At 42.3% G+C, this 27,771-nt stretch overlaps 1 protein-coding gene across 1 annotated transcript in view; it reads right to left on the minus strand.

Annotated features, from left to right (window-relative positions):
* Window positions 1–27,771, minus strand: part of MYO1D (myosin ID) — a 380,578-nt gene that overhangs the window by 159,939 nt on the left and 192,868 nt on the right. The window contains exons 17-19 of the mRNA XM_021704452.2: window positions 9,645–9,868; window positions 3,749–3,893; window positions 3,112–3,216 (exon numbers count right to left, since the gene is read on the minus strand). Of these exons, the coding sequence (XP_021560127.1) occupies window positions 3,112–3,216; window positions 3,749–3,893; window positions 9,645–9,868 (474 nt within the window). The remainder of the gene's footprint in view (window positions 1–3,111; window positions 3,217–3,748; window positions 3,894–9,644; window positions 9,869–27,771) is intronic.

Below are 27,771 nucleotides of genomic sequence, written 5' to 3' on the forward strand. Positions count from 1 at the left end.
ATTTTTGGATATGCCCAAAGAAGTCTTAATTTCACTTTGGTTTTTAAAAGCTATATTTGCTGGGTGCAGGTTCTAGGTTGACAGCTATTTTTTTCTTTCAGTAAAAGAAGTTTTATTTATTTATTTATTTATTTTTAAAGATTTTATTTATTTATTTATTTGAGAGAGAGAGAGAGAGAGAAACAGCATGAGAGGGGATAGGGTCAGAGGGAGAAGCAGGCTGCTGAGCCGGGAGCCCGATGTGGGACTCGATCCCAGGACTCCGGGATCATGACCCGAGCCGAAGGCAGTCGCTTAACCAACTGAGCCACCCAGGCGCCCACAGTAAAAGAAGTTTTAAAGTTGTTGCTCCACTGTCTTCTTGCTTGCCCTGTTTCTGACAAGAAATCTGATACATCCTCATCTTTCTCCTCTGTTTTTTGTTTGTTTTTTTTTCTCTTTACTGCTGTGTTTAAGCCATCTGATCATTTTGCGCCTTGGTATGGTTTGCTTCATGTCTCTTGTGTTTGAGGTTTGTTGAGTTTCTTGGGTCTAAGAGTTTGCAGTTTTCATTGAATTTGGAAAAATTTCAGCCATTATTTTTTCAAATATTTTGCATTTCCCCCTTCTCTTCCCTCCTCTCGGGACTCCACGTGCCCGTGTATTGGGCTACTTGACGCTGCCTCATAGGGTCCTAATATTTCGCTTTTTTTTTAGGGTGGTGGCATCTTTCTCCCCTTTGCTCTGTGTGTTTTATTCGAGGTAGTTTGATTGCTCTTTCTTCAAGTTTACTAATCTTTCTTCTGCAACGTCTAAACTGCTTTTAATCTCATGAAGTATATTAAAAAAAATCTCAGAAGCTGTGTTTTCCATCTCTATCCATAACATATGCCATATGCATAACAATTATTTTAATGACCTTGTCTTTTAATTCTATAATCCACATCAGTCCTGGATCATTTTGAATGACTGACTTTTCTTCTCATTATAAGTTAGAGTCTCTTGCTGTTTTGTAGGCCTGGTAATTTTGGATCCAATGTCACACATTCTAATTCTTATCTTTTGGGTGTTGGTGAGTTTGTATTCTTAGGAATAGTTTTGAGCTTTGTTCTGGGACACTGTTAGGTTACTTGGAAACAGTCTGATTCTTTTGGGTCATGTTTTTAGGATTTGTTGGGTGGGATTAGGGCAGTGTTTAGTCAAGGGCTAATTCCTCCCCATGACCAAGGCCAAGATTCCTGTCCGTACTCTACCCGGTATCCCATGAATCACGAGGTCTTCCAATGGCTGGTGGGAGCAGGGACTATCTGCAACCCTTTTGAGTACTGGCCATTGTTGCTGCCTACCCTTTGGGGTGGTTCTTGCTCTAGCCTTGGGTAGTTTCCTCACACGCACATGCTGAGCAGTGCTCAGGCGAATACGTGCTGAGGACCCCCTGAAGCTATCTAGAGGTCCCTCTGTGCAGCTCGCTCTTCTCTGGCACTCTACTCTGCAAACTCTACCTGCCCAGGTGTTTCCCAGCTCAGCTCTCTTGTTTCTGTAAGGGAGTCCACTAAGCTCCACTGGGCTCCTCCACTCATGCCACAGACTAGAAAGTTTTTCAAGGAGGGAAACCAGCTGACTGTAGGGCTCACTTGTCTGTTTCTCTTATCTTGATGTGCAGTGACTGAAAACCATTATTTCATAGATTTTGTCCTTTTAGTTTTTTTTTTTAACATATATCCTCTTTTTGTTCATTTTATAGATACATTGTATTCTACTGTGCACAAACACATTTATTAATCTCATCATATATTAGTGCATATCTTTTTCCAGTTTTTTGGCCATTACAATGTACAAAACTGTATCTTTGGATGTATGTGTGAATATATCATAGGATAAATCCTGAGTTGTGGAATTCCTAGATTAAGTGGTCTGGGCATTTAAAATTTTGATAGCTATTGCCAAACCATTCACTCAGAAGGACTGTATCTTATCAATAGCGTTTCCTTAAATTCGTGCAAACACTGGTTATCAACATCATAAAGTTTGCCAAATTTACAGTTGAGAAATAATACTTCATTATTTTGATCTGAATAATACTGTGATTGTGTACTCTTTCAAGATTTCAAACAAAACAACTCAAGTCACCCACACCTGGGCTTTTGTTATGAGGTAACTCTTTGATCATTTTCTTCATTCCTCCTTTGGATACTGGCATATTTATGTCAATATTTCTTCTGGGGTCAACCTAGGAAATATATTTTTTAAGATTTATGTATTTATCTTAGAGAGAGAGAGAGAGACAGAGCACAGGAGCAGGAGGTGCAGAGGGACAGGGAGAGAGACAATCTCAAGCAGACTCCCTACTGAGTGTAGAGCCCAATGCGGGGCTTGATCCCAGGACCCTGAGATCACGACCTGAGCCAAAATTAAGAGTCAGATGCTTAACCAACTGAGCCACCCAGGCATCCCAGAAATATTTTTCTTAAATTCACCCATTTCATTAATATTTTGAAATTTATTTGCCTAATTTTTGTAAAATGCTTTTTTAAAATTAATTATTGCGATTTCCTCTCTATTTTGTGAAAAGAAGTATTTTAAAGTTTTGAAAAGCCAACCATGTCCCCTGCCTTCCCCTCTCCAACTTCCATACTTTACTTGCCCCGCGGACATTATCTGAAGGCAAATAAGAGTCCTCACACACATCTTGCCTCAGATAAACAACTAGATTCACAGCATGTATAACTCGCCCTCCCCCACCACCCAAAAGCTCTGTCTTCCCTTTTCTAGACTATGTTCTTCCTCCCTCCCTCCTCACCTTTAAAATTGTAATCAAACCCATATAAGAGGTATGAAATGACCATGAACTACAAGGTAGACCAGTACCTGCTGTGAAAGACACGCATGCAGTAAAGTACCAACCCCGGATCACAGGGAGGTCCCCCCTAAAACCAAAAATCTCCACACCCTACCCTTGAAGCCGTAGTCACCTCAGCCACCTCACCCCCGCCCCAGCACAGGCAGGGGGCGCTCGGTGACGGTGGAGCTGGGACTGTAGCTACTGTCATGTTTTACTGCAGTCACAGCTATGGTAAGGTCCTCTGAATCCATCCTTTTCCTCCCCGGGGGGTCTGCCCCAGCCTGCCTCACCTTACGGACATGACAGGAAAAGAGGATGTTCATGTATTTGTCCTTCCGCTTCAGTTCGTTTGCAACAGGGACAAAAGTGCCTGAGGTCTGAGGTGTGTCTGGCTTCTGAAAAAAAAAAAAGGAAACATGATGAAATGAGTCTGCTTAGCATTTTGGATGAAAAGGCAATTTTTCAGTGGCCTGGCTTTATAACCCTGCTCAGACAGTCTCACACACATACTTTTATCTCCCATCCCAGATGGTGGGCTGCTGCAGGGGTGTTATGCCACTAAAGGGTCTATAAAATTTTTAAAATACGGAATGGGAGGGAAGATGAAATGTAGCTCTGGGAATAATTAATATAAAGGTGGTAATTAAAAATAGCTGCTGATTTATGCAAGGGAAGGTTCAAATGCTCAGAAATTAGGTTTGGAGTATGTCTACTACATATGGTGCAGAGTGACAGACAGCCCTTTGTAAAGCAAGGGAAACATCGAACATTGCACAGTGAGAAGCAACAAAATCTTTTAGTTTAGTATCGCACATAGAAGTTTAGTTTCTGTACGTGTCTCATTCTTTCCACAAAGTTGTGGAAAAATTCTTCCTTTTCTTTGTAAAGGGAGCAGGAGTAGATTCCACTTAGTTCTCCCGCACGTACCGAAGCAAGATAGTTGCCCTCCCAGGCTCTCTGGAGCCCAAGGTCAGCTCTTTGACCTTTCAGCATTTCCATGGCTGCAACCTTGGCCCTGACCTGGGGCAGGTCCGAAGCGGGCAGGCTCTTGATGAGCTGGGATGCTCTCCATCTGTAAGTGAATAAATAAATTGTATTAGGATTTAGAAACCCAATCCCATTTGTGACCCCAAGTAACTGGGCTGCCATTAAGCAAAATTTAAACCAAAGTACTTGCATGCTATCCTAAAAAAAGAAAGGTCTCTAAAATATACACAGAACTTGTTAAAATACACATAGTTTTTTAGACAAAAGTTTTTTTAATCTTTTTTTTTTAAAGATTTTATTTATTTGACAGAGAGAGACAAAGGGAGAGAGGGAACACAAGCAGGGGGAGTGGGAGAGGGAGAAGCAGACCTCCCGCTGAGCAGGGAGCCCGATGCGGGGACTCGATCCCAGGACCCTGGGATCATGACCTGAGCTGATCAGACGCTTAATGACTGAGCCACCCAGGCGCCCCCAAAGATTTTTGTATAACTTGCTTTATCATTTGTGTGTTTTGAAAACAACTAGAACTTCATGATACATGGGTTTTTCTCATAACATTTATAGTCAGGGCACAGAAAGTCCTTTCTTCATCCAACACTGAGGCACTCACTGAGCGTTTCTAGGCACTTAACTAAACTCCAGATGCTGTTCTAGGCAGTGGAGGCCCAGCAGTGGACAAATGGATCTAGGTCCTTTCTGCTAGGTGCTTACCTTCTAGAAGCAGGGACAGACAACCAACCAACCAGTATGTGTGATGTGCTCAGTGCTATGGAGAAAATCAGGCAAGGAAAGGACAGGAGTGCGGTGGCAGGCAGGAACAGGGGGTGGGTGTTATTTATACAGGGAGGTCTGGGCGGGGGGCACCACTGATCAGGATATAGGAGCAGAAACCTTCAGGAAGTGAGGGAGATGCACAGATATTTGAGCAAGAGTGTCCTCGCCAGGAAGAGAGCAGAGTGGTGCACGGGCTCTAAAGTGTGCGCTTGCTAGGTGGGTTGGAGGACCAGGGAGGAGCCTGGTGGGGCTGCAACAGGAGGGGCGGGGCACAGGAGGAGAGGCCAGATGGGGACCCAGGGACAGATCTGCAGACCCACAGAGTCCACTGTAAGGACTCTGGCCTTTCCTCTGGATGAGACCAGGCGCCACTGGGAGGTTGTGAACAAGGAAGGGACGTGACCTGACTCCTGATCTACAGGAGCTTTCCGATTGCCGAGTGGAAGAGACTGAAGCGGGGAGGAGGCTATTTCCGTGACGCATGCGGGAGAGGTCGGTGGCTGGGATCGGGTAGGGAGTGGTGGAGGCAGAGACAGGTGCTGGCCCTGGATGCATTTTGAAGGACACGCCAGTAGATTTGCTGATGAATTAGACACAGGAGCAAGAGAATAAGGGGGAATGTAAAGACGACCCCAAGACTGTTGGGTCCAAGTAACTGAAAGCATACACTAAAAAGAATCTATTCCTGATGGAGAAAAGCAAGCACAGGGCTTTTATTCTGTGAGGGCCGTCCTAGCCTTCCTTGCACTCATGTCCTCCTTTCTGCCACAGGAGCCTGAAGCAGGGGCTGGAAACAAACCCAGAACTTCTTTACAGCAGATGCACTCGTCAAGGCCAGTGGTTCTCTAGTGATCTTCCACGGAGCATGAGGTGAGACACACCTAACATGGAGAAGTGGTGCTCTCTCCCCTCGGCACGCACCCAGAACGTGAGACTGCTTCCATCTAAGATTTTCCTGAGATGTATTCTGGCTTAAGACGGTGACTTGAGCCTAAAGGTTTGTTTTTCTCTCTGAAATTCCCACCGAAATAACCAAATAAATATACAAAGAAGGAAAAGCTCTGTAGCAGCCCTAGAGAACCGGAACAGTGTTGGTGAACTGCAAGACAGGAAGTCTTTCTTGGAGATTCGAAGTAGACTGGACCACGCCGCCAGAAGAGTGGCCACTTGGTGGAAGAGAGGAACCCCTTTGGCAGAAATGGCCCGCAGAGTGCTTGGGCCCGAGGCAGCTGGGGCTGGTGGCAGGGATCTCTCCGCACAAAGAATGCCTGCCCATGGTGAGATGGGGACCCCCGCTGTGGGGGAGAGCATCAGAAGTCAGAGGCAGCAGGATACAAAACCAACAGCCGTGGAAATAGGAAAGGCTCAGCAGGAGAAATTCTCTCTGCTTTCTGTGGCCAACTGACACTGCAATGGGACAGGCTGTCCTAAGGTCATTCCAGAAGACGCTGGAAGAATGACAGGGTGGAAGCAGTTGGTGGTCACCGTCAAGGTGACTGGTGACAGGCACATACATCCCACAACACTAAGTGGCTTGGTGAGCAACTGCCCCAATTAGTCCTTGGGTCTCAAATTTTATTCCCTGGGAGTGGGGGAGGCAGTCTTTGCTGTCTGCTTGTCTGTTTTCAGCCCAGGTGCCCAGTCCGTCTGTCCCTTCTTTACTGCCCACCGTGGCCCAGGTCCGTACCTGACTGACTCCAGACTGCAGGGGCACACAGGGCATCTGGGACCTGACCTATATAACCACAGAGAGAGCCACACAGGCTTCTGACCCTGCTCAAGAAAACCACCATCTATAAACGCCTGTAGCCCCCAACACCATTTTTATGGCGGCATAAAAATCACCAGCCTCGACAACATGAAAAGGGGGACAAAGATGAACATGAGGAAGGCTCCCAGCCTTCCCAGAATGGAAAAGAATTACTGGGAAGAATAGGAGCGAGCTTAACCATGATTAACGTTGAGATTTTAGAAAAACCAAAAAAACCAAAAAAACAAAAGCCCACAATCACAGTGGAGTCCTTTAGTGCACTTCTCTTAGTAGTCCACAGATAAAAAAAGTGAAGAATAAATTAAGTAGGATACAGTGACTAAATCGGAGGTTGGTAAACCATAGTCTGTGCCAAGTTCAGCCCATGGCCTGGTTTTGTGCTGCTCACAAGCTAAGAAGTTTTTTACATGTTTGACAAAACCAGAGCAAAACAAAGCAAAGTATGTGACAAAGACCGTATGTAGCCCATAAAGCCTATGATATTTACTACCGGGCCCTTAACAGAAAAAGTTTGCCTTTGGATGAGATTAACACAACTGGCAGGATTCATTCAGAGTGCGTGTGCGCATGTGTGCATATGTGTGTATGCACACGTGCGTGCAAAGTCGGCAAGCGGAGCAGATGCATTATTTTCAAAATGCTCGTACACCTGAAGCCCTGAGAAGGCTGGACTGTCTTCCCATCTTCTTATCTGCCACCATATCTCTGGAACCCAGGCCAGTGCCCACGACACAGCTAGCCTTGCATGAATATGTGCTGAATGAATAAAGTGAATTTTGCAAAAATTCATCAATTCTAGGCCATCTATAAAACCATCAAAATCTAAAAAGAAGACTATACAGGCCACAGTGCAATACAAACAAAATCAATAATTCCTTGTGGCCATTAAAAGTACTACATGGAGGGGCGCCTGGGTGGCTCAGTAGGTTAAGCGTCTGCCTTCGGCTCAGGTCATGATCCCACGGTCCTGGGATTGAGCCCCACATCGGGCACCCTGCTCGGCAGGGGAGCCTGCTTCTCCCTCTCCCACTCCCCCTGCTTGTGTTCCTGCTCTCGTTGTGTCTCTGTCAAATAAATAAATAAAATCTTTAAAAAAAAAAAAGTACCACATGGATCTTTCCTTATTGCCATGGACAGGTCTCCAAAACATTTTCAAGTCATCCTATAAGCCTGCATGTGTAAAAAGAGGAAGAAGAGCCCAAATGATATGTGACTGGTGACTGTGCATGCATACACATTCTTACTATGACCCAACATTTCTACAGTGTTTATTACGTGTCAGGTACAATCTGAAATGCTTTACATATATATTTACTCATAATCTTTCCAACAACCCTACGAGCAGGTACTACAGATGGCCCTTTTACAGATACGGTAACTGAGGCTCAAAGAGATTATCTAATGTGCCCAAGGTTAGACAACCAGGCAGCAGCAGAGAGAATATAAACCCAGGCTCCAGGATCTGTGTTCTTTTTTTTTTTTTTTTTAAAGATTTTATTTATTTATTCATGAGAGATAGAGAGAGAGAGGCAGAGGCAGAGGGAGAAGCAGGCTCCCCGCAGAGCAGGGAGCCCGATGCGGGACTCGATCCCAGGACCCTGGGATCATGACCTGAGCTGAAGGCAGACGCTTAACCGACTGAGCCACCCAGGCATCCCAGGATCTGTGTTCTTAACCACTATATCATGCTGTCTCTTACATGTGGGCATGTGCTTGAAAATGCACAGACACAGACATAGAAGGGTACAAACTGTTAATGAGTGATTATCTCAGGGCAAGGAAATAAAACGGGGGAGACAAGAGGAGGTGTGGAGGATTTCAATTTTATATCTCATATATTTCTATATTATTTCACTTTACAAAAAACCACAATAAGCATGTGTATTCATGCATAGCTTAATTACTTTTTAAATTAAGTCAAAATTCAGGTTACAGATGATAACATTCATGAAAAACACTTACCTGTGCATTAAAAAAGCCTGCCAGGATTTACAACGAATATTTATAGTATTAGATCTGAAAACTGAGGTAATTTTGCTTTCAATAATTCCTTACTGAGCTTTTCTTTTTATGAGATATCGTTTCTTTTGTTTTTACAAAAAGCAAATGGGGTATATATTAAAGAATTTTCTTCCTATGCATTTTTATTTATCTTTTGATATCTGCCACCAATTACACAGAGCTAACTCTAAAGGAAGATAAAATCTGATTTAGCACAGAATTATAAATTAGTTCTTTTGCATTCGGTATGCCAATTATTTCATAGTGTTCTTTGTGGAATACCACACTGCCAAATGGCCACATTTGAGAACTGTTAGCTTCGTTTATGTGACTGGATGGCTGTGTCTAAGACACAGCTAAATGTATCTGGTGCACACCAGCAACAAACAAGCACAAATAATGAGGGATAAGGGGCTGTGAATAACTACAAACTCAGATTCAAGTTAGTTTATAAAAAATGAGATCAGCTGGAAAGATACCAGATTTTACATGGGTGTTTATTTATTTATGTTAAAAAAAAAAAGCCTGCTCTAAAACAATTGTTTTCCCTCTCACACTTTAAAATCATCTGGGGGGCGCCTGGGTGGCACAGTCAGTTAAGCATCCAACTCTTGGTTTCGGCTTCAGGTCGTGATCTAGGGGTCATGAGATCGAGCCCTGTGCGGGGCTTTGCCCTCAGTGTGGAGTCTGCTTGAGACTCTTTTCCTCTCCTTCTGCCCCTTCTGCTTGTGCTGTCTCTCTCTCTCAAATAAATAAAGCTTTAAAAAAAAATCACCTGGGAAACTTTAGAAAGGACTTTTGTTTGGGCCCCACTCCCGGGTTCCGTTAAACAGGACTTTCCGGAGGCAGGACGTGGGCGTTGGTACGTCTCATAAACTCTTTGGTAGGTTTCATAACCAGGATAGAGAAGTGCTGCCCTGAAAGGATTAACACACTTTCCAGTTTGAGTTACGTGTGGTGATTTTAATATGTAGTTATTATTTGCTAATAAAAGAGACGGCAGGCTAACAGCTTGTCCTAACCGTGGCGTGATTCGGGATTTGTGGCGCACTGTTGTCCGCCGCCACAGGAAGAGTAAATGCACGGTCCCATGTGTTAATAAATAAAGTCCCACTGTTCTGAGACATAAACAGATGCCCCTTGAGAGTGAAATCTACAGACCTGAAGACCTGAGGTAAAAGTCGTAGTGGCAAACAGCTGAGCCAATGTCACCGCCTCAGATCTGGGGCTTTATATATTAGGTGTGCTCCCATAAACAGATGCGGCTCATGCCAACAGGCTCTTCCTTACCTATTAAAAATGGCCTGTACGGCCTCCTCGAAACGGCGGAGAACTTTAGGTGGGGTTGGCCACTTCACGTGCTTGCCGTAGTCCTTCATGGTCTTGATGCCGTGGAAGCGTCTGGCAACCTCATGAATGTACGATTTCACTTTGTAATGCCGGTAATATCTGATAATTGTCAGAGCTGCCTTGGTTCTCTTGTAGCGCATGCGGGCCAGCGTGCCTCGCCACACCTTCACAATAGAGAAAGAAAAGGACAAGTGTTGCTGGCTGAGTCAGTGGCATATGACTTTGCAATTGTATAAGATCCTCTGCTTAGAAACTACCAAGGGGGTGGCGGGGGGAGGAGAGTGGGGGAACTGCGTGTTGTCCACAAAATCAGGCAGAGACAAAGCACGTTGATTCTGCCTGCCACCAACAGATGGCGCCAGGAGTCACGCTGTCATTCGCCTCAGCGGTCGGGCTGTTCTGGTGTGCAGGGGGCTGTGTGCTGACTCGGAAGCAGAGTCCTGTTTTAACTGTATGGTCATGAAGAGAAGAAAGCCAAAATGCACATGTCTCTGCAGAAATATCTGAAGGATGTGGAAAGGAAGCAAGATGAGGCAGAACCAAGAGCCATCAACATCTACAGTTCTCGAATGAAACCTGGCTTTACACAGATTACACCACTGGTCACTACTGCACCGTCACGTTGGATTCACAAACGGACTTATACACAGCCTGTGCAGCCCCTCTCCCCAGGAGCTAGGTAAATTTCCCCCAAACTTAGATGTAATCCTGGGGAAAGGGAAAAACAGATGACTGATAGCATATGAATCTTTGTTTACATTTTTTCAGTGCTTAGAAATCAGTCAGACAATATATAAACGTCTCCGTGCATGGTAAAGTCAGAGATACTTACTTCTACTTTTCCTTTGGGAACCTTTGCCCAGATTCCTGTACTTCTCAATCTCTCAAGTAAAAAGAAATTTGGTATAATCTTCACTTCATTCTTGGATCTTCCCCTGTACGTGTCCTCCACCCCCACAACTTACTCTTACTTCTACAATATTTCCAGCATAAACCCCTTTCTCTTCCTTTCTGCTACTAAAATCTCCAAGACCGCAAACTACTCGCACTGCTTTCTTCAACAAACTCCTTGGATGCACCACCGTCATGTTCCGGTTGATACTTACTGCAGCTACTTAGATAACCAGTCCAACTCTCAGGTTGTTGGTATTCAGCTTCCTCCCTGTCTCTGGCCTCCCGAGACCGAGATTTTTCCACCTCTAGTTCAAAGCCCACAGTATGGGGGCTCCAGACTCCCTCGGGTTTCTTGTATTTCCTCTTAAATCTCCACCTGTGTCACCAATTTCTCAGAAAAACTGGTACAATGCCTCTTTTATCCCGTCATTTTTAGGGTTTCTTTAAGCAGACTCCTAAACTGGCATCACGGGCTTGTGATGTGCTCCTTTTTTCAACCTGCTGCACCACAAGGATAGATCTGTTTGCATGGGACACATGAGGAGGTCACCAAGGGACCGCAAAGGGGAACTAATGAGTCAAGGAAAACCTTGATATGTAAGGGAAATGTGTGACATGTGAGCAGTTTGCGATGGGAACCTAGTGCTCACATATAAACAGAATATATAAAGACCGCGAGGCAATGAAAACTTGTTTCTGCATGTGGCGTCCGTACAGCAACCCTTTTTAGCCAAAATGGCTCTCTTCCCCGTCGCCAAATCCATCATGCAGATGGCTCTGTTACGCCTCCACCCAAGTGTTAAAATAAAGGTCCCTTCTTTAGCATCTTGAAAAAACCCATAGAATACAATTACAGGGTGAAAGTCTGTGATTCAATTTCTTAAACAAAACAGATTTGTAAAGTTTCATACTGTTTGTTTTCTTTTTTTTTGAAGAGAAAGGAAATTAAGACTCCCTGGAGCCACACCTGTATAGAAAATCAATCCTTAATTTTCAAGGAGTGTTCACAGAATTTCTCATTAAAATGTTTTTGGTTTAATTCTTCAGTAATTTGGGGGAAAAAAGCATTTCATAAGTAAGGGCTTCTAAAGGAGCAGGTTTTTATGTTTAACATTTTTTTTTTTTAAGATTTATTCATTTATTTGAGAGAGAGTGTGTGCATGCATGCATGACCTGAGCTGAAATCAAGAGTTGGACGCTTAACTGACTGAGCCACCCAGGCGCCCCTGTATGGGCAGATTTTTTTTTTGCCTCAGTCACGTGTCCAAGTGTTCCAGGAACTTTTTGTTTTAAAGATTTATCTATCTGAGAGAGAGAGAGCATGCACGAGCACACAAGAGCGGGAGGGAGAGGGAGAATCTCAAGCAGACTCTGAGTGCAGAGCCCAGTGTGGGGCTTGATCTCATGACCCTGAGATCATGACCTGAGCCAAAATCAAGAGTTGGACACTTAACCGACTAAACCACTCAAACACCCCTGGAAACTCTTTAATGAATGCGAGCCATTCTTTCTCAGCCTACTAACTGCCCCCAAACAGTGTTGGACTGGGTATTGTTTTATTCTTCCATCTATCATATGGACTAGATGTCCATTATGTATATGCTTTATCTGGTCTCTCCATTGCTCAAGAGGAATGAAAAGAGAGCTGGGGCTTTAGGTGGCTGCTATCAAGCTCCCTCCTTAATAGGTGTCTTACAGTCTTCTGGCTTGGTTGAGGACAGATATTTTTTCCATGTCTTGAGGAGCTTTTTCTTGATTCGGCTCTAATATTATTCCTAGCAGATGCTTCCCCTATTTCTTGCCCACTTATTGACATATCAGAGGCAGAAAAGATGGTAAGCCTTCTTGACTCTTCTTGCCTGAGAGAAAATGTCTTCTTGATGGAAGAAAGGGTTCCCAGTAGAGGTGTGGGCTCTTCCAGGCCTTCCCCCGGACATATCTTTATACTTGATGCCAACACCATCAAAAGCAATGAGACGTCTCAGAATTCCCTCCTTGTACGTCTCCATGTTCCATTCTTTTCTTTGAAGGCTATATTGATTTTTTTAGCACCTTTGTTCAATTTGGTCTAATTTTTCTTTTTCTGGGTGACACTTCTCAGTTTATGGTATGAAGTTGCGATTTTTCTTTTTTTTGGTTTCAGGGTTCATGGGTTCTTTGTCATTTTTACATTTTTGTTAATTTCAGCAAATTTGGGGGAAAGGAATTTCTGTGAGCTTGCAGTTACATTATCAGCTTTGTCAGACATCCCTTAGGCTTTAATTTTTTAACATCAGAGAAAAAGTAGCATTGAAAAACTACAGAGGAAAGTGCATGCAAAAAATTATTCATGTATTTTTTCCTTATAATCTAAGCATATTTGGTTTAAACAGATATGCTCCCATGAGTTGGTGAGTCTGTGTAGGGGAGGATTGTTGTTGATTTTTCCACCAAGGGTCTGCAGGTTGGAATTTAATGTATAAGACTGATTTTTCCACTTCCCTCTTTGTTTAAAGCAGCTTAAACTGTTGGGTTTTTCAAGAGTCATATAAAGCGTCTGTCTGTGGAAGACTTTGCCTGATGATGGGATGTCAGAAAACAGAAAATTAAATGTTATATTCAACAGCAAAATAAAACAATATTTTAATATTAACATTAAAGAGGAACCAACCAGAGCGCCTGGGTGGCTCAGTCGTTAAGCATCTGCCTTCGGCTCAGGTCATGATCCCAGGGTCCTGGGATCGAGTCCCGCATCGGGCTCCCTGCTCAGCGGGGAGCCTGCTTCTCCCTCTCCCACTCCCCCTGCTTGTGTTCCTGCTCTCGCTATCTCTCTCTCTCTGTCAAATAAATAAATAAATAAATAAAAAGAGGAACCAACCAGATATTATGTTTTAGGATATGATGCAAGAGAGTGGATGCTGAAGACTGAAGGCAACACAATGAGATCTGGGAGGGAAAGTTAAGCAGGAGCCATAAAGCAGAGGGTAGACTGGCAGAGGAAAGGGCCTGCAAGTCGTTTCTTAGGAAGAAGAAAGAACGGAGGCCAACAGAGAGGCTGACTCAGAGGGAACAGCCGAGCTACAAAAAGAGACCATCAGAGAGCAGTGTGCACACCCTTCCTGTTGAGTGAGTCCGATTTCTCTCTTGTGTACCTTTACCCCTGTAGTCAGTTCTGCCAGTAGAGTGGCCAGAGTGATCCTTTTAAGGCCCAAATCAGCTCACGTTACTTCTCTGCTTCAAACTTTGCCACCGCTCTCATCTCCCTGAGTAACAGCCAGAACCCCCGCACTAACCTACAAAGGCCCACGTTCTCTGGGGCAGTCACCTCCCCTGCTCACTCCAGCTACCTTCTGGACTCCAGGCTGCTCCCTCTGCCTGGAATGATCTCCCGCTGGATAGATATCACATGGCCAACTTCTTCACTCTCTCTCTGCGTCCTTGCTCAGTGGTCCCCTTCCCAATGAGACTGGCCCTGACCATCCCCTTTAAAATTCAACTTGTTTCCATCTTCCCCACCTGGCACTCTCTGTGCTCCTTACCATGCTCTAGCTTTATTCCTGCCTCTAGCACTTGATACTACAACGCAGCATGTAACTCACACGCTACTGCATTGTTTATGTTCTCCTCTGGTGGCATTTCAGCTCCAGCAGGCCAAGGGCTCTTTGTCTCTTTTACTCACTGATGAAACTCCACCGTCTAGAACAATGCCAAGGCCATAGCAGCCACTTGAACGTATCTGCTGAATGAATGAACGTTTTCACCTTCATCTTCCAAGCCTGATACTGAATCTTTCATTTTGGCTGTCATGTTTTCCATTTTCAAGACTCATCCTTGGGCGCCTGGGTGGCTCAGTTGGTTAAGCAACTGCCTTCGGCTCAGGTCATGATCCTGGAGTCCCTGGATCGAGTCCCACATCGGGCTCCCTGCTCGGCAGGGAGTCTGCTTCTCCCTCTGACCCTCCCCCCTCTCATGTGCTTGCTCTCTCTCATTCTCTCTGTCTCAAATAAATAAATAAATCTTAAAAAAAAAAAAAAAAGACTCATCCTTGTTCTCCAAATTCCATTCCTTTCCTTTCCCTATCCTTTGCCTTTCCTTCCTTCCTTCGATTTTATTTATTTGAGAAAGAGAGAGCATGAGTAGGGAGGGCAGAGGGATCAGCAGAAGGAGTGGGAGAGGGAGAAGCAGACTCCCCGCTGAGCATGGAGCCCAATGCAGGACTCGATCCCAGGACCCCGAGATCATGACCTGAGCTGAAGTCAGATGCTTTATTGACTAAGCCACCCAGGCGCCCCCAAATATTTCTTTTAAAAGCACACTGCTCGGGCGCCTGGGTGGCTCAGTCGTTAAGCGTCTGCCTTCGGCTCAGGTCATGATCCCAGGGTCCTGGGATCGAGTCCCACATCGGGCTCCCTGCTTGGCAGGAAGCCTGCGTCTCCCTCTCCCACTCCCCCTACTTGTGTTCCTGCTCTCGCTATCTCTCTCTCTGTCAAATAAATAAACTTAAAAAAAAAAATAAAAATAAAAAAATAAAAGCACACTGCTCTTAACAAAAGCAACATCTCATCCTTCCTCTCTGATGAATCATGGTTTTACAATGCTCCCTGCATTGTATGTTACTTTTTTTTTTAAAGATATTATTTATTTATTTGACAGAGAGAGACACAGCGAGAGAGGGAACACAAGCAGAGGGAGTGGGAGAGGGAGAAGCAGGCTTCCCGCTGAGCAGGGAGCCCGACGCGGGGCTCGATCCCAGGACCCAGGGATCACGACCTGAGCTGAAGGCAGACGCTTAACCGACTGAGCCACCCAGGCGCCCCTGTATGTTACTTCTAAATCCCCTCTTCTCCCTTTTGTCTTGGTCTCAGCCTTTTGTGCTAGAGGCCTTCCTCAAATCTGGGATCCTTGGCCATCTATTACTGAATGCCACTTGAAAGCTCTGTGTATGTGTTTTAGGAATGGGGGGGCTTCATTACATAGGGTAATTAGGTGGGGACCATCTGTGGGGCACCCCAGGATGTCAATGTTTTTCCTCTTTGCTCCCAGAACTCTGAGCAGAGGAGCATTGGGGGGAATCTTTAGTATCCAGACTTTCACTTCCTCTCCTTGGGTTCAGTATGATGTCTGATCCCTCTCCTCCACGGTGCCTGGTGTCCCCTAAAGCCCAGAGCTTCTCTGGTTGTATTTCTTCAGAGTAAGCTTCTTGTCTTCTACCAGAATGAGACTGAGGCAGTCACCTGGCTTTGTGGGGTCTGGGAGGAGACCTGTGTCTTGCTCTTTATACAGACTGTCAAGCAACCTCCTTCAGCTCTCCCCCTCATCCCTACCTACACAGGTGCCTGGTCCTTCCCATTCCTGAAATTTCTACAGCCCTGTGGTTGGGCAAACTGGCTTGCCTGTCTGCCTTCTCTGCAGGCACTTAGATATCAGCTTTCTCCACCTGCTTGGGGGACTAACCGCACACCCACTTATTTCCAAAATTACGTTGATGCCTCTTGTCTGCTGTTTGCTCCTATGGTTCTATTTGTCCTTGTGGGTTTCTCCCGTTTTTATCCCTTACTGCTCATTTAGGGGTTTTGAGAGGGAGTGGCTATAAACACAATCTGTCATGTTTAACCAGATGTTTTTATAATGCCATCTTAATTCTACCATGTTTTCCTCTGGTGCATACTTCCTAAGTGGTCAGGCAGTTCAAAGCAACATCTGGCTGTCATTAAAGTACAAGATTCATTTTGCAAAAGATGTCGGATTCTAGGTTATGCTCTATTAAGAAGTAGGTCAATTACGTATCTTCAGCTTAGTCTCAGAAAGAAATACAGGTCAGCTTTCCTTCTTTGTTTCTAGTTCTCTGTGTTTTGTTCTGTTTTTGTTATCTAAGTCATCATGGGGGTTGGCCCTTTCGGTCTGTTCTTCAACAGTTCCCTGGTGCTCTGAATTGGATGTTCCACCACCAGAACCCTTCAAAATTTCAGCTTGCCAGGCCCTCCATGCCTAGGGACAACTTCTGGGAGAAGCATCTTTCCTGTTTCTAAACTTAAATTCCCCAGATAGTTATTCTGGCAGAGTTCTGACAGTTTCTGGCTGTTAAGGAGTTGTGGTAGATAAGAATTTATTGAGGTAACATGTTGAACTCTGAACTGTAAAATCCATAAGATCTATCCACATACCCCATCGAATGACAGTAGTCCCCTCCTTATCCATGCTTTTGCTTTCTGTGTTTTCAGTTACCCACAGTCAACCATGGTCTGGAAGCAGATGATCCTCTTGAGGTATGGTCAGAAAGTCAATGGTAGCCTAATGCTACGTCATGGCACCTATGTCATTCAGCTCACTTCATCTCATCACATGGGCATTTTATCCCCCATCATGTAGGCATTTTATTCATCACAAGAAGAAAGGTGTGTACAGCACAGTAAGATATTTTGAAAGAGAGTCCACATTCACATAACTTTTATGATAAATTGTTGTAATTGTTCTATTATTAGTTATGGTTGTTAATCTCTTACTGTGACTCTTATAAATTAAACTTTATCACAGATACGTATGTATGAGGAAGAACACAGTATGTATAGGGTTCAGTACCATCTGTGGTTTCAGGCATCAGCTGGGGGTCCTGAAATGTATCCCCTGTGGAGAAGGCAGGGGGACTACTGTAGAATATGATGGCTGCATCCCATTTGGGATATTTCATGATTGATTAATGAAGGTTTGGCTTCTTCTAGGGGTTACTTTAAAGAAAGACTCAAAGACAGTAAAATCTTCCCAAGTAATTCCTCTTCATCTCAAATATTTCTACGAGGGGTAAGATGAATAAAGACCTGAAGTACTATTTATAAACTGCCAGTACAATGTTTTTGCCAGAATAGCAGGTTAATATGTGACAAGAAGAAAATCAGACTGAGTGGATGTGATCTGTAGGTTCTTAGCATATATATGTAGACACAAAATTCCTCAGTTTTATAGATAAATTATAGCATCTTGAGGACCTGAGGGGGAATTAAGAAAGAAGGAAATAACCAAATCTTTAGTCAGTAAACAAATGTAAAACCAGTAAAATAAAGAGACCAAAAAACAAAAAAACAAAAAAACCCCAAACCAAAAAACCCCCAAAGAAAGGGGTGAGTCTACAATAGCCAAACTGTGGAAAGAGTCAAGATGTCCATCGACAGATGAATGGATAAAGAAGAGGTGGTATATATATACAATGGAATATTATGCAGCCATCAAAAAGAATGAGATCTTGCCATTTGCAACGACATGGATGGAACTGGAGGGTGTTATGCTGAGCAAAATAAGTCAAACAGAGAAAGACATGTGTCATATGACCTCACTGATATGAGGAATTCTTAATCTCAGGAAAAACTGAGGGTTGCTGGAGTGGTGGGGGGTGGGAGGGATGGGGTGACAGACATTGGGGAGGGTATGTGCTATGGTGAGCGCTGTTAAGTGTGCAAGACTGTTGAATCACAGATCTGTACCTCTGAAACAAATAATACAACATATGTTAAAAAAAAAAAAAAAAGAAAGGTGTGAGTCTAATCATTATAAGCTATCCTGATGAACTTAATTAAGTATGTACAGGGTGGTGTATGCCCGGTGGAGTGTACTTTATCATCCCTGAGCTGTTTTACCTTGGTCTGATAGACTAACCTGCAGAGTCAGTTGAGTTGTGAACCTTCATTGAGGATTCGTACATTTTACATACGGCTTTGTCCACAGTGGGTCTGGCTACAGGTAGCCTAGCAGTTCTTCAGGGTACACAACTGTGGCCTGTTAATCATTTCTTTACTATGATGATTCCACAATCTGACAGCCTGCTTGTAACTGTAACTTCAAGAAGCAATTAAATCTCTTGGTGAATTATTGTCAGAAGACTGGCTGAATATTAACTCGATCAAAGCCCAAAAGGTGATTATTTTGAAGACAATTAAAAATAAAATTATTCCATCTAACAGGTTAAGTAGTTCTGATGAGCCTTTCAGGATTCAGCCTTGTTCAAAGGTAAACACTGGCGCTATACTGAAGTGATTGCTCTCTTTGCTTTGGTTTTGTTTTCTTGAAAGAGGACGTACAAAATCGGTAACTCACCTTCAAAATCTCTGAGGTCAAGGCTATCTCAAAACTGCTTTTTGACACAGAACCATAGGGTTTTGGTCAAGTATGTGGGCATGGGAGCAGATCCAATGAGGTGTCTTAGGCATGTTCCAGCTTTGTCTAAAGACGTGTAGTGCCTTTTCCACCCCCAAATCTACCTCCGTCTAATACTGAGGGGGCTCACCTCCTGGTCAGGTTACAAGTTGGGCTTTTACCTTGTATAACAAATGCCCTGATTTTTCTTCCTTTGTGTCTAACATCTAAAACATGCATAACTCCTTAAAAAAATAACCCAGTACACCTTTGCTTTCAGATGCTTGCAAATGATCTCAATTTTGAATGGTTCTCTAGATCATGCAAAAGTTCAGATAATAATTCATATTTGAAAGGACCTGCCAAAGGTAACATCCTAACATTCTTTTCTATAGAGTTCCAAAAGTGAATTCTGGGACACAAGGCCTTTGAAATGCTGAGAAAGAGGCTCCATTTTCAGTAAGTTTGGGAAAGCTGCATACTGCAATTCCTTTTGGGAGATTCATGATGCACATTTAGCATATTAAGCTCTGAAAAGTTTCATGTAAATAAAACTATTTTAACTTTGTTCAACAGAAGTTAAAAAACATATTTGACTATAGAATCCTTTGTATGCAGTTTACTCACTCATTTGGAAGGGGGTCAAAATTTGCGATCCCCAAATAGGCCACTTTGGCATAAGCATCATTTTGACTGTTGGTTCATTCTACAAGAATTTCCCAAATTGCTACTATACATGTAGTGTCTGTAGGGAATATGGAGGAAAAGAGGAGACACCCATGATAGCCTAGAAAACCCAAAATGCCTATGAGATACCTGGAAAACAACTACCAACTAATCCCTTAAAAATAAGATCTGGTCATGTACCAAAGCTGGAATCCTCAGCCACAGTGAGGCTGTTTCAAGAAGTCCAGCACTGCGCGGAGGGACAGCTCCCTGGCTAGCACAGTCCGGGGGTGGAGCAGAGAGAACCCTGCTCTGGAGGGAGAGGCCAGCATTCCCCTTGGACTACTGAAGGAATGTTGCCATCAAATTTTGCAGGCTTCAAGTTCTTCACCTGAAGAGCAAGGATGCTGCATTAGATAACGTATAAAAGCAAGCCCCAGTATCCTATTAAACAGTTTCTGATGATGAGCAAAAAATTAAAAATGTGATTTCAAAGTGCATATGGAACTGACAACCACAATCTTAGATTTTCCTCTGATTACTACCCCTACGGGAAGGGAGAGAACACATTATTTCACTATGACGTGCCAGGCTTTGTGCTAGACACCTGACATACGTTAAACATAAGTATTTTAAAAGAACAATCACTTTCCAGACCTATGATCCCTGCTTCTACAGAGGAATGCAATCAAGGTTCACAGCTCTTGCTAGTAGCCTAGCTCTGGTTGTAGGCAATGGAAGATGGTGCTCCTCGATGTATCCCTGTGTCCCAGAATGCCATCAGTTACCAGTGCTCCCCGGGACAGTGATACTGGGTGAAAACGGTTCTTGGAGGAAGGGAATACTCTGGACAAGGTCCCCTGGATTACTTAGGGTAAACATCTAATAGGCTTCCTCTTTTCATTATCCTTAGATTGTAATTAGTGTATTTAGTGTATTAATGTAGTGTTCTGCAATGTTCTGCAATGTAGTGTATTAATTAGTGTAATTAGTGTATTAATGAGGACAGACACTTTTTTGACAGTTCAAGTTTACATAAGTTGAACATAATACGATTAAGGAACTGTGAAGACCATTAATGGTCATAACTCAATTACAAAAAAAAATTACAATGGTATTGAGCACATGATTTATCACAATAGTGGGCAATACATATGATCAAATTAATAAGTAGCTCACGCTAGAATAATACAGAAAGAAATGTTACTGTTTAGAGAAATATCTAGATAAAGTAAAATGCTAGATTGGCTCAGTGAGGTTGAGGCTTTACATTTGCACACATAGCTCTAACTGTCTTTATTACTGAAAATCCTACTAGAAACATAACCTTGTACTTGTAAACCTAAAAACTCCTACTATCTCTTTTTCAAGAAATGTTTTGTAATACAATATTTGAAAAGTGAGGTTTCTTAGTTATATACCAAGCAAGTCACAACAGATTTAAAATGGATGTTGAAAGGAATGTGATTAATTTTTCAACTAACTTTTCTAGAACCTATCTTAAAAATAAGTTTATATTTTTATCAGTCATTTCTAATTCTTTTTTGTGTACTGTGTATTTCTATTCTTTTTGACCCATTTTCTTCCAATTGTCTTTTTTATTGACTTATATGAGCTCTTTATAAATTAAAAGGATCCTCCTGTTGTCACTGGTGTTTTAAATTTCTTCCCAGCATGCCAGTGATCTTCTGATACTCTTTATGGTATACTGCCATCCAGAAGTTGTTTTTCTGCTTTTTTCAATTTTAGGTAGTCAAATAGACTCACTTTCTTTTATGACTAAATACATATTTTATACAAAACTGAGGTCATATAATAATCATAAAATGTTCTGCAATGGATCTTATTTGACACGAGGCACATTTTTCCATGTGATCAAATATTCTCCTATAATGTAATTCTAAATGACCTGACAGTACTCGGCCAGACAGATGCATACAATTCAGTTAACCAAGACCCTGCTATCAGATATTTTTGTTTTTTCCTATTTCTTTTTTGGCAATTATAAATATCATTTTAGTCATATCATTGTACCTAAATTCATGCACATGAATGATTTACGACAAAGTTCTAAAAACAGAATTGCTGTTGTTTTCAGCTGCCATATGTTAAAGTTCCCATTTCCAAACTCTACCATGTGACCAGTTAAAAAGAATGAAGGAAACTGATATGTTGTTGTTATGATGAAAGTACTTTGAGTGTTACTCAACTTTTTAAAAACTCACCAGCAATTTGAATTTTTTCTTTAGTAAAATATTTTTTTTTACCCATCATGTATTCATAATTTTACATAATGATTTGTAAGGGCTTTTTATATATGAAGTAAGTCAACCTTTATTACATTTTCCAAGGATTTCTTAGCATTTTGCCTTTTACCATCTCCTGGTCATGGTTATTGGTTTAGGCCAACAAAATATGAGAAGAATTTTGGCAGGTGGTTCTGAGGAAGGGAATTTCTCACTTTCTGAGAAAACGTTCAAGGACTTCTGAAAGTGACCAACCTTCCTTGACCCCAGAGAAAATAGTATGGTTGCTGAGATTGTTAGCAGCCATCTTGCAACGACAAGGGGGAGCCACACTGAGAATGAAGATGATCCAATTTGTACTTACTTGCTTATTTTTTTTTTTACTACTCTTTGATTAGAATATATGCTCTGTGAGGACACGGGCTATTTCTATTATATTCATCACAGCGTTTCCAGGGAGTGCCTAGCAATAAGCAACTATGTTGAATGAATGAATAATTACTGGCTAGAATAAACTCAACATTCTTATTGTAAGTTTAAAAGAAGACTTACTTATCTGTCAAAAAGTCCCCCCAGGTGTTTGATATCCAAGAAAAGCTGAGCTACGTTAAGATTTAAGACCTCACTTAAAGGAAAGAGCTTATTCTGGTGCAAAAACTGTGAAGACACGCCAAGCAAATTATGAAATGTTCAAGGAAGAAATACATGGCGGCTGCCAGGCAGTGCTCGAGTCTGCGTGGAATTTCAAAATCCAGGTTGGTGGTCGACGCGATGGTTCTAGAGCAGTCTAGCAGTCTAGCGCGAATAAGCATCAACCTGAGAAACTGTTGCCAATTTGCCAGTGAATAACCTGATGCATGAAAAAGTCTGGTTCTCAGTGAATATTCCTTTCACGTTAAAAGAATTTCCCTAAAAATATAAAAATGTCTATCTTCAGTAAGTTGGCTCTGTTATAGCTATGAAAATGTGGATGTTCTAAATTAAGTTCCTACTTTCCTGTTCATTCCAGTTACAAGATTTTTCATGAAAAATTCCCCCTTTGTCTTATTTTTCTTCTTTTGACAGAGGTCAACACCTCAGGGTCACTGCATTTTATGAAGTGACTAAGGAAAATGTGATGCAGTACATTCTTATTCTCTCTTGAAGTCAGTGAGACTAAGAGCCCATGAACTCTACTTTGTATAATTCCTCTATTATTGGAATGAGAGGAAAGACAACCTCCCCCCAAACCCCCCAAAAAACAAACAGAAAAAATCAAACAAACCCTACACTGGGAAATTCTATCAAATTCAAATATACAAATGTTGTATACTGGTTTTCAAATTTAAAAAATCAGATTACAATTAATGGCATAAGAAACAACTCAAGGTTGGATTACTTAGATGAACCACTGTTCAAGCTCAAAGGCCAAAGATGACATGAGAAGATACTGTAATTACTACAGCTTGGCCTTTAACTCAGCTGCTCATGGGTCTGCTCCAGTTCATGGCTCTTTAGCGAGGTGATCCGGCAAATATTCTGTTCTTCCAAAGGGGCAGAAAATCTTTGCTTCTTTTTCATACCTCTACCGAATCCACTGAGTTGCTACATTACGCTACATTTTGGCTAAAGAGACTCCAAAAGAGTCTTAGAGTTTCCATGTCTTTAGAAGTTTATCTCCTAAATAAGAAATGATGGGAAAGTTCTTTAGGATCATCATATTCAGGAATGTATTTATTTGGCCAGAAGAAGGCCAAAACAGGCATAGCTCCTTGACTGAACTATCAAATAAGAACTATAGAAAACGGTCTTATTACTAAATAACTTTGTTTTTAATCCTGGATTTTATTCTCTCCCCCCAAATAAGTATATTACTAACTTAGCTATAAGTTACTGTCGCCTACAGAGAACAGTGTGCTAGGTTATGTTATTACAGCAAATATTCATTCCTTTCCTCCTGACATACAATGGGTCATCCCATTGACAGAACCTGCTTTGGTCACGGGGATATAAATGCATATGACCTGAACAGCTTGAAATGTGCTCCTGTGGTCAGCCTTGACCTCTTAGGCTTTGCCATTACCATGAGAAGAACACGCCCCAGAGATCCGCCGACTTCAGAAAAATGAGTCACATGTGGAGCCAATCTACGCTCAACCCATGGTCCGAGATGAGATCAGTCAAGAATGGCCAGCCAAGCCCCAGATGCTTGAGGAAGAAATAAACTGACTGCTAGATCCACTACATTTTAGGATGATGTGGCAGGCTGAATAATGGCCCCTGAAAAGATTTCTACCTCTTAATCCCTGGAACCTGTAAATGTTACCTCATATGGCAAAAAGGACTTTGAAGATATGACTAGGTTAAGGATCTTGAAATGCTTAGATTATCCTAATCTAATTGGATCCTAAGTGCGATCACATATATCTTTTTTTTTTAATTTTATTTATTTATTTGACAGAGAGAGCGTGAGCACAAGCAGGAGGAGCAGCAGAGGGAGAGGGAGAAGCAGACTCCCCGCGGAGCAGGGAGCCCGACGTGGGACTCGATCCCAGGACCCTGGGTTCACGACCCGAGCTGAAGGCAGACGCTTAACCGACTGAGCCACCCGGGCGCCCATGATCACATATATCTTTATACGAGGGAGGCAATAGGACAGCTGAAGACAGGACAGGGGGAGGTATTGTGACAATGGATGCAGAGATCAAAGCCACAAGCCACAGAATGCTGGTAGCTGCCAGGAGCTGGAAGAGGCAAGTAATGGATTATCCCCTAGAACTGCCAGAGAGGGCACAACCCTGGCAACACTCTGATTTGGACCCAGTGACACTGATCTCAGAATTCCGGCCTCCAGGACTGTAAGAAAATAAATGTGTTTTTAAGCCACCAAAAGTTTGTGATAATTATTTTCACAGCAGCCCTGGGAAATTAATACAGGTGGTGTGTGGCATAACTGTGGCAATAGTTAACTGATACAAACCCAAACCGATACTACTACTAATATTAGTATTAATAATATCAATGTTAATAATAACAGTAAACATACAATATCTACGATATGCTAGGCACGGCTCAAAGTATGTTGAATATATTAACCTACTCAATCCTCACAACCACACTATAAGGTGGGTACTATATTATTTTCCTTTTATAGATGACAAAACTGAAGCCCAGAGAGGCCCAAGAGCATCCTCCCGTAAGTGGGGAAGCTGGGGATGGAACCCAAGTGCCTCATGGCTGGCTGAAGCCAACAAGTATCTGTTCGTTAGGCAGTAGTGGAGTCTAGGAATTACACAGAAGCAAGTGGTGTTCAATTCTGGCAGTACAATTAAAATGTAAAGTTGTCTTTCCTGGTTGGGAATAACTCTAATAACTCTTGTGCCTACTAATTAATTACTCCATTTGCTTAGTATTATGAAGTTATCTCATTTAAATGCACATGAATAGATCTCAAGTATTAATAAATATCTTTGCTTTCATATAGAACATAACTAATAGAAAACTGTATAAATCCCAAAGCACCCAGAATTGAGTAATAATAATAATAATATAATTATACTGGTGACAAAAGTCACCCAGTGCCACGGTATACAGGACATTATGTTGGGGGCCTTGGGTGAAATGTGAACAAGTGTAAGGATACACCCTCCCTCAACAATTGACAATGTAGTTGAGGAGATAAGACAAATGTGCAAAATTAATAGATGATCTACAGCCTATAGAAATGACAGTATTCCATGGGAATTTTTGAGCTGAGTACTTCTTATAAATCATCTCTGCTAAAAGGTTCTCCACCCTGGCTCCACTGTGGCACTCCTTAGGAAGGACATTCATGTGTGCAACACATGACCAGGGGTTGCACAATCTCTTATGTGCTTTTCTCACTCATGGGAGCAAGTATAAGTCTTACAGAAATAACCTAGAATCAGCTCCTATGTAAAAAATAATTATCTTCAATAACTTATTATTAGTAACAAATTACTCATAATACATCTCATACCTGACTGTGATAGATGTGCCCATCTCCAAACCCATCGCTGTACAGAAAAAAGAAGGGATGACTTAAACCTTCCACAAACCTGAAACTGACAGCGGGCCCACAGCTCCCACCTTCCACTGCAGGGACTGCCTCAGAGCCATGTCCAAGGGACAAATGGGTTCAGGAGTAAGAAGGAAAGATGACGTTCTTTAGACTGGTACAGCCAGGGGGAATTTAGTGAGGAGGCGGAATCGGGAGGAGCGCTGGAGGCAGGACAAACAGCACATGTGAAAGCACATGAGGAAAAGTAAGGTCCACTCGGGAGGTCGGTGAGGACAGCACTGGGTTTGCCCAGTGCTGTAGGATAATGGAAGGTGGAGCTGGTTGGAGCCAAACTCTGGAAGAGTCTGATCTTGATTCTGTAGGTGACGGAAGGGTTTTTGAACAGAGGAACCTCACTAAAACCAAAGGTGATGTGTACAGATGAGGGTCAAGGAGGAATGCCTGGAAGATCACACAGAAGTCCTTCTTGAAATAAGTTTCTGGGACGCCTAGGTGACTCAGTCAGTTAAGCATCTGCCTTCGGCTCAGGTCCTGATCCCAGGGTCCTGGGATCAAGTCCCACGTTAGGCTCCTTGCTCAGCGAGGAGCCTGCTTCTCCCTCTCCCTCTGCTGCTCTGCCTGCTTGTGCTCTTTCTCTATCTCTCTGACAAATGAATAAATAAGGTTCTTTCACAATGAACTTGTATTACTTTATAATAAAAACTGTTAATTAAAATTTTGGATAGAAATAAATGTGATTATAGCTGTATGTTTTTCCTATTTATAATCCACTTTAAAGTACAACAAACTTGTGAATAAAGTACTTTGTAACCTGGGCTTGAATTTATAAATCCTTGACTGTCTTTAGTTCTCCAAACCAACATATTTTCTGACGGTTTGGTTTCTTTGAGTGTTTGTATCTACACAAATACAATAAAACTAACTCAGGACAGCTGACAACTAAAGATCTTATTTTGAAATTAAATTTTCTTCAAAATGCAGGCTCTCATTGTAGTGCTGAATTTGAACAGACAGTGATGTTTGGCAACATACTTTCGGACAAGAACCACTGAATACAAATAGTCCTAAATTTTCTTTAGTAATGAATAAAGCCTCAAAATGGAATGACTCATTAGTTTCTTCTCAGTGTATATAATGGGTGTCTGTGTGTGGTGGCGGGGAGGTGTTGATATTTCTAGAATTAACAATGTGGCTAAAAAGGAATCATACTGAGCATTTTGTTTTGAGACATGCATTTTCACTTAACATTTATTATAAACGCTTTTGATGTTACTAAATTTTTTTACATTGTCATTGTTATGGCTACTTTGTTTTCTATTGTATGGATGTACCATCACTTATATAACTAATTTCCTTAACTTTTTCTTAATTATTCTCCACTTTCATGAGACATGTTGAAAATTCTTCCAACTAAGTTTTTACATAAATTCTTTTTTTTTTTTTTAAGATTTTATTTATTTATTTGACACAGAGAGAGAGACAGCGAGAGAGGGAACACAGCAGGGGGAATGGGAGAGGGAGAAGCAGGCTTCCTGCAGAGCAGGGAACCCGATGCGGGGCTCGATCCCAGAACCCTGGGATCATGACCTGAGCCGAAGGCAGACGCTTAATGACTGAGCCACCCAGGTGCCCCTTTTACATAAATTCTTAAGAATTTCCCTAGTCAGGGGGCACCTGGGTGGTTCAGTTAAGTGTCTGACTCTGGATTTTAGCTCAGGTCATGATCTCAGGGTCCTGAGATCAAGCTCCAGCACTCGGTGGGGAGTCTGCTTCTCTCCTTCTCTCTCTCCCTCTGCCCCTCCCCCTGCACGTACTCTCTAAAATAAATAAATAAAAATCTTAACAAAAAAAAAAAAAGAATTTCCCCAGTCAAAATTTCTAGAAGTGTAACTGCTAGACTAGAGGCAAACTAGTTTTAAACATTTTTTGGAAACGCATTGCTAAACTACCCTTCAGAAAGTTATCACCAATTTACTCTTCTGTCAATAGTACACATATCCTCAGCAACACTGAGTATGATTTTTTAAAAAACCTTGAGTATTTGCCAGGTGAAAAAATGATGGCCATTTTTCTTTCTTTCTTTCTTTCTTTCTTTCTTTCTTTCTTTCTTTCTTTCTTTCTTTCTTTCTTTCTTTCT

Source organism: Neomonachus schauinslandi, chromosome 15, assembly GCF_002201575.2.
Source record: "Neomonachus schauinslandi chromosome 15, ASM220157v2, whole genome shotgun sequence".
Taxonomy (NCBI): Eukaryota; Metazoa; Chordata; class Mammalia; order Carnivora; family Phocidae; genus Neomonachus; species Neomonachus schauinslandi.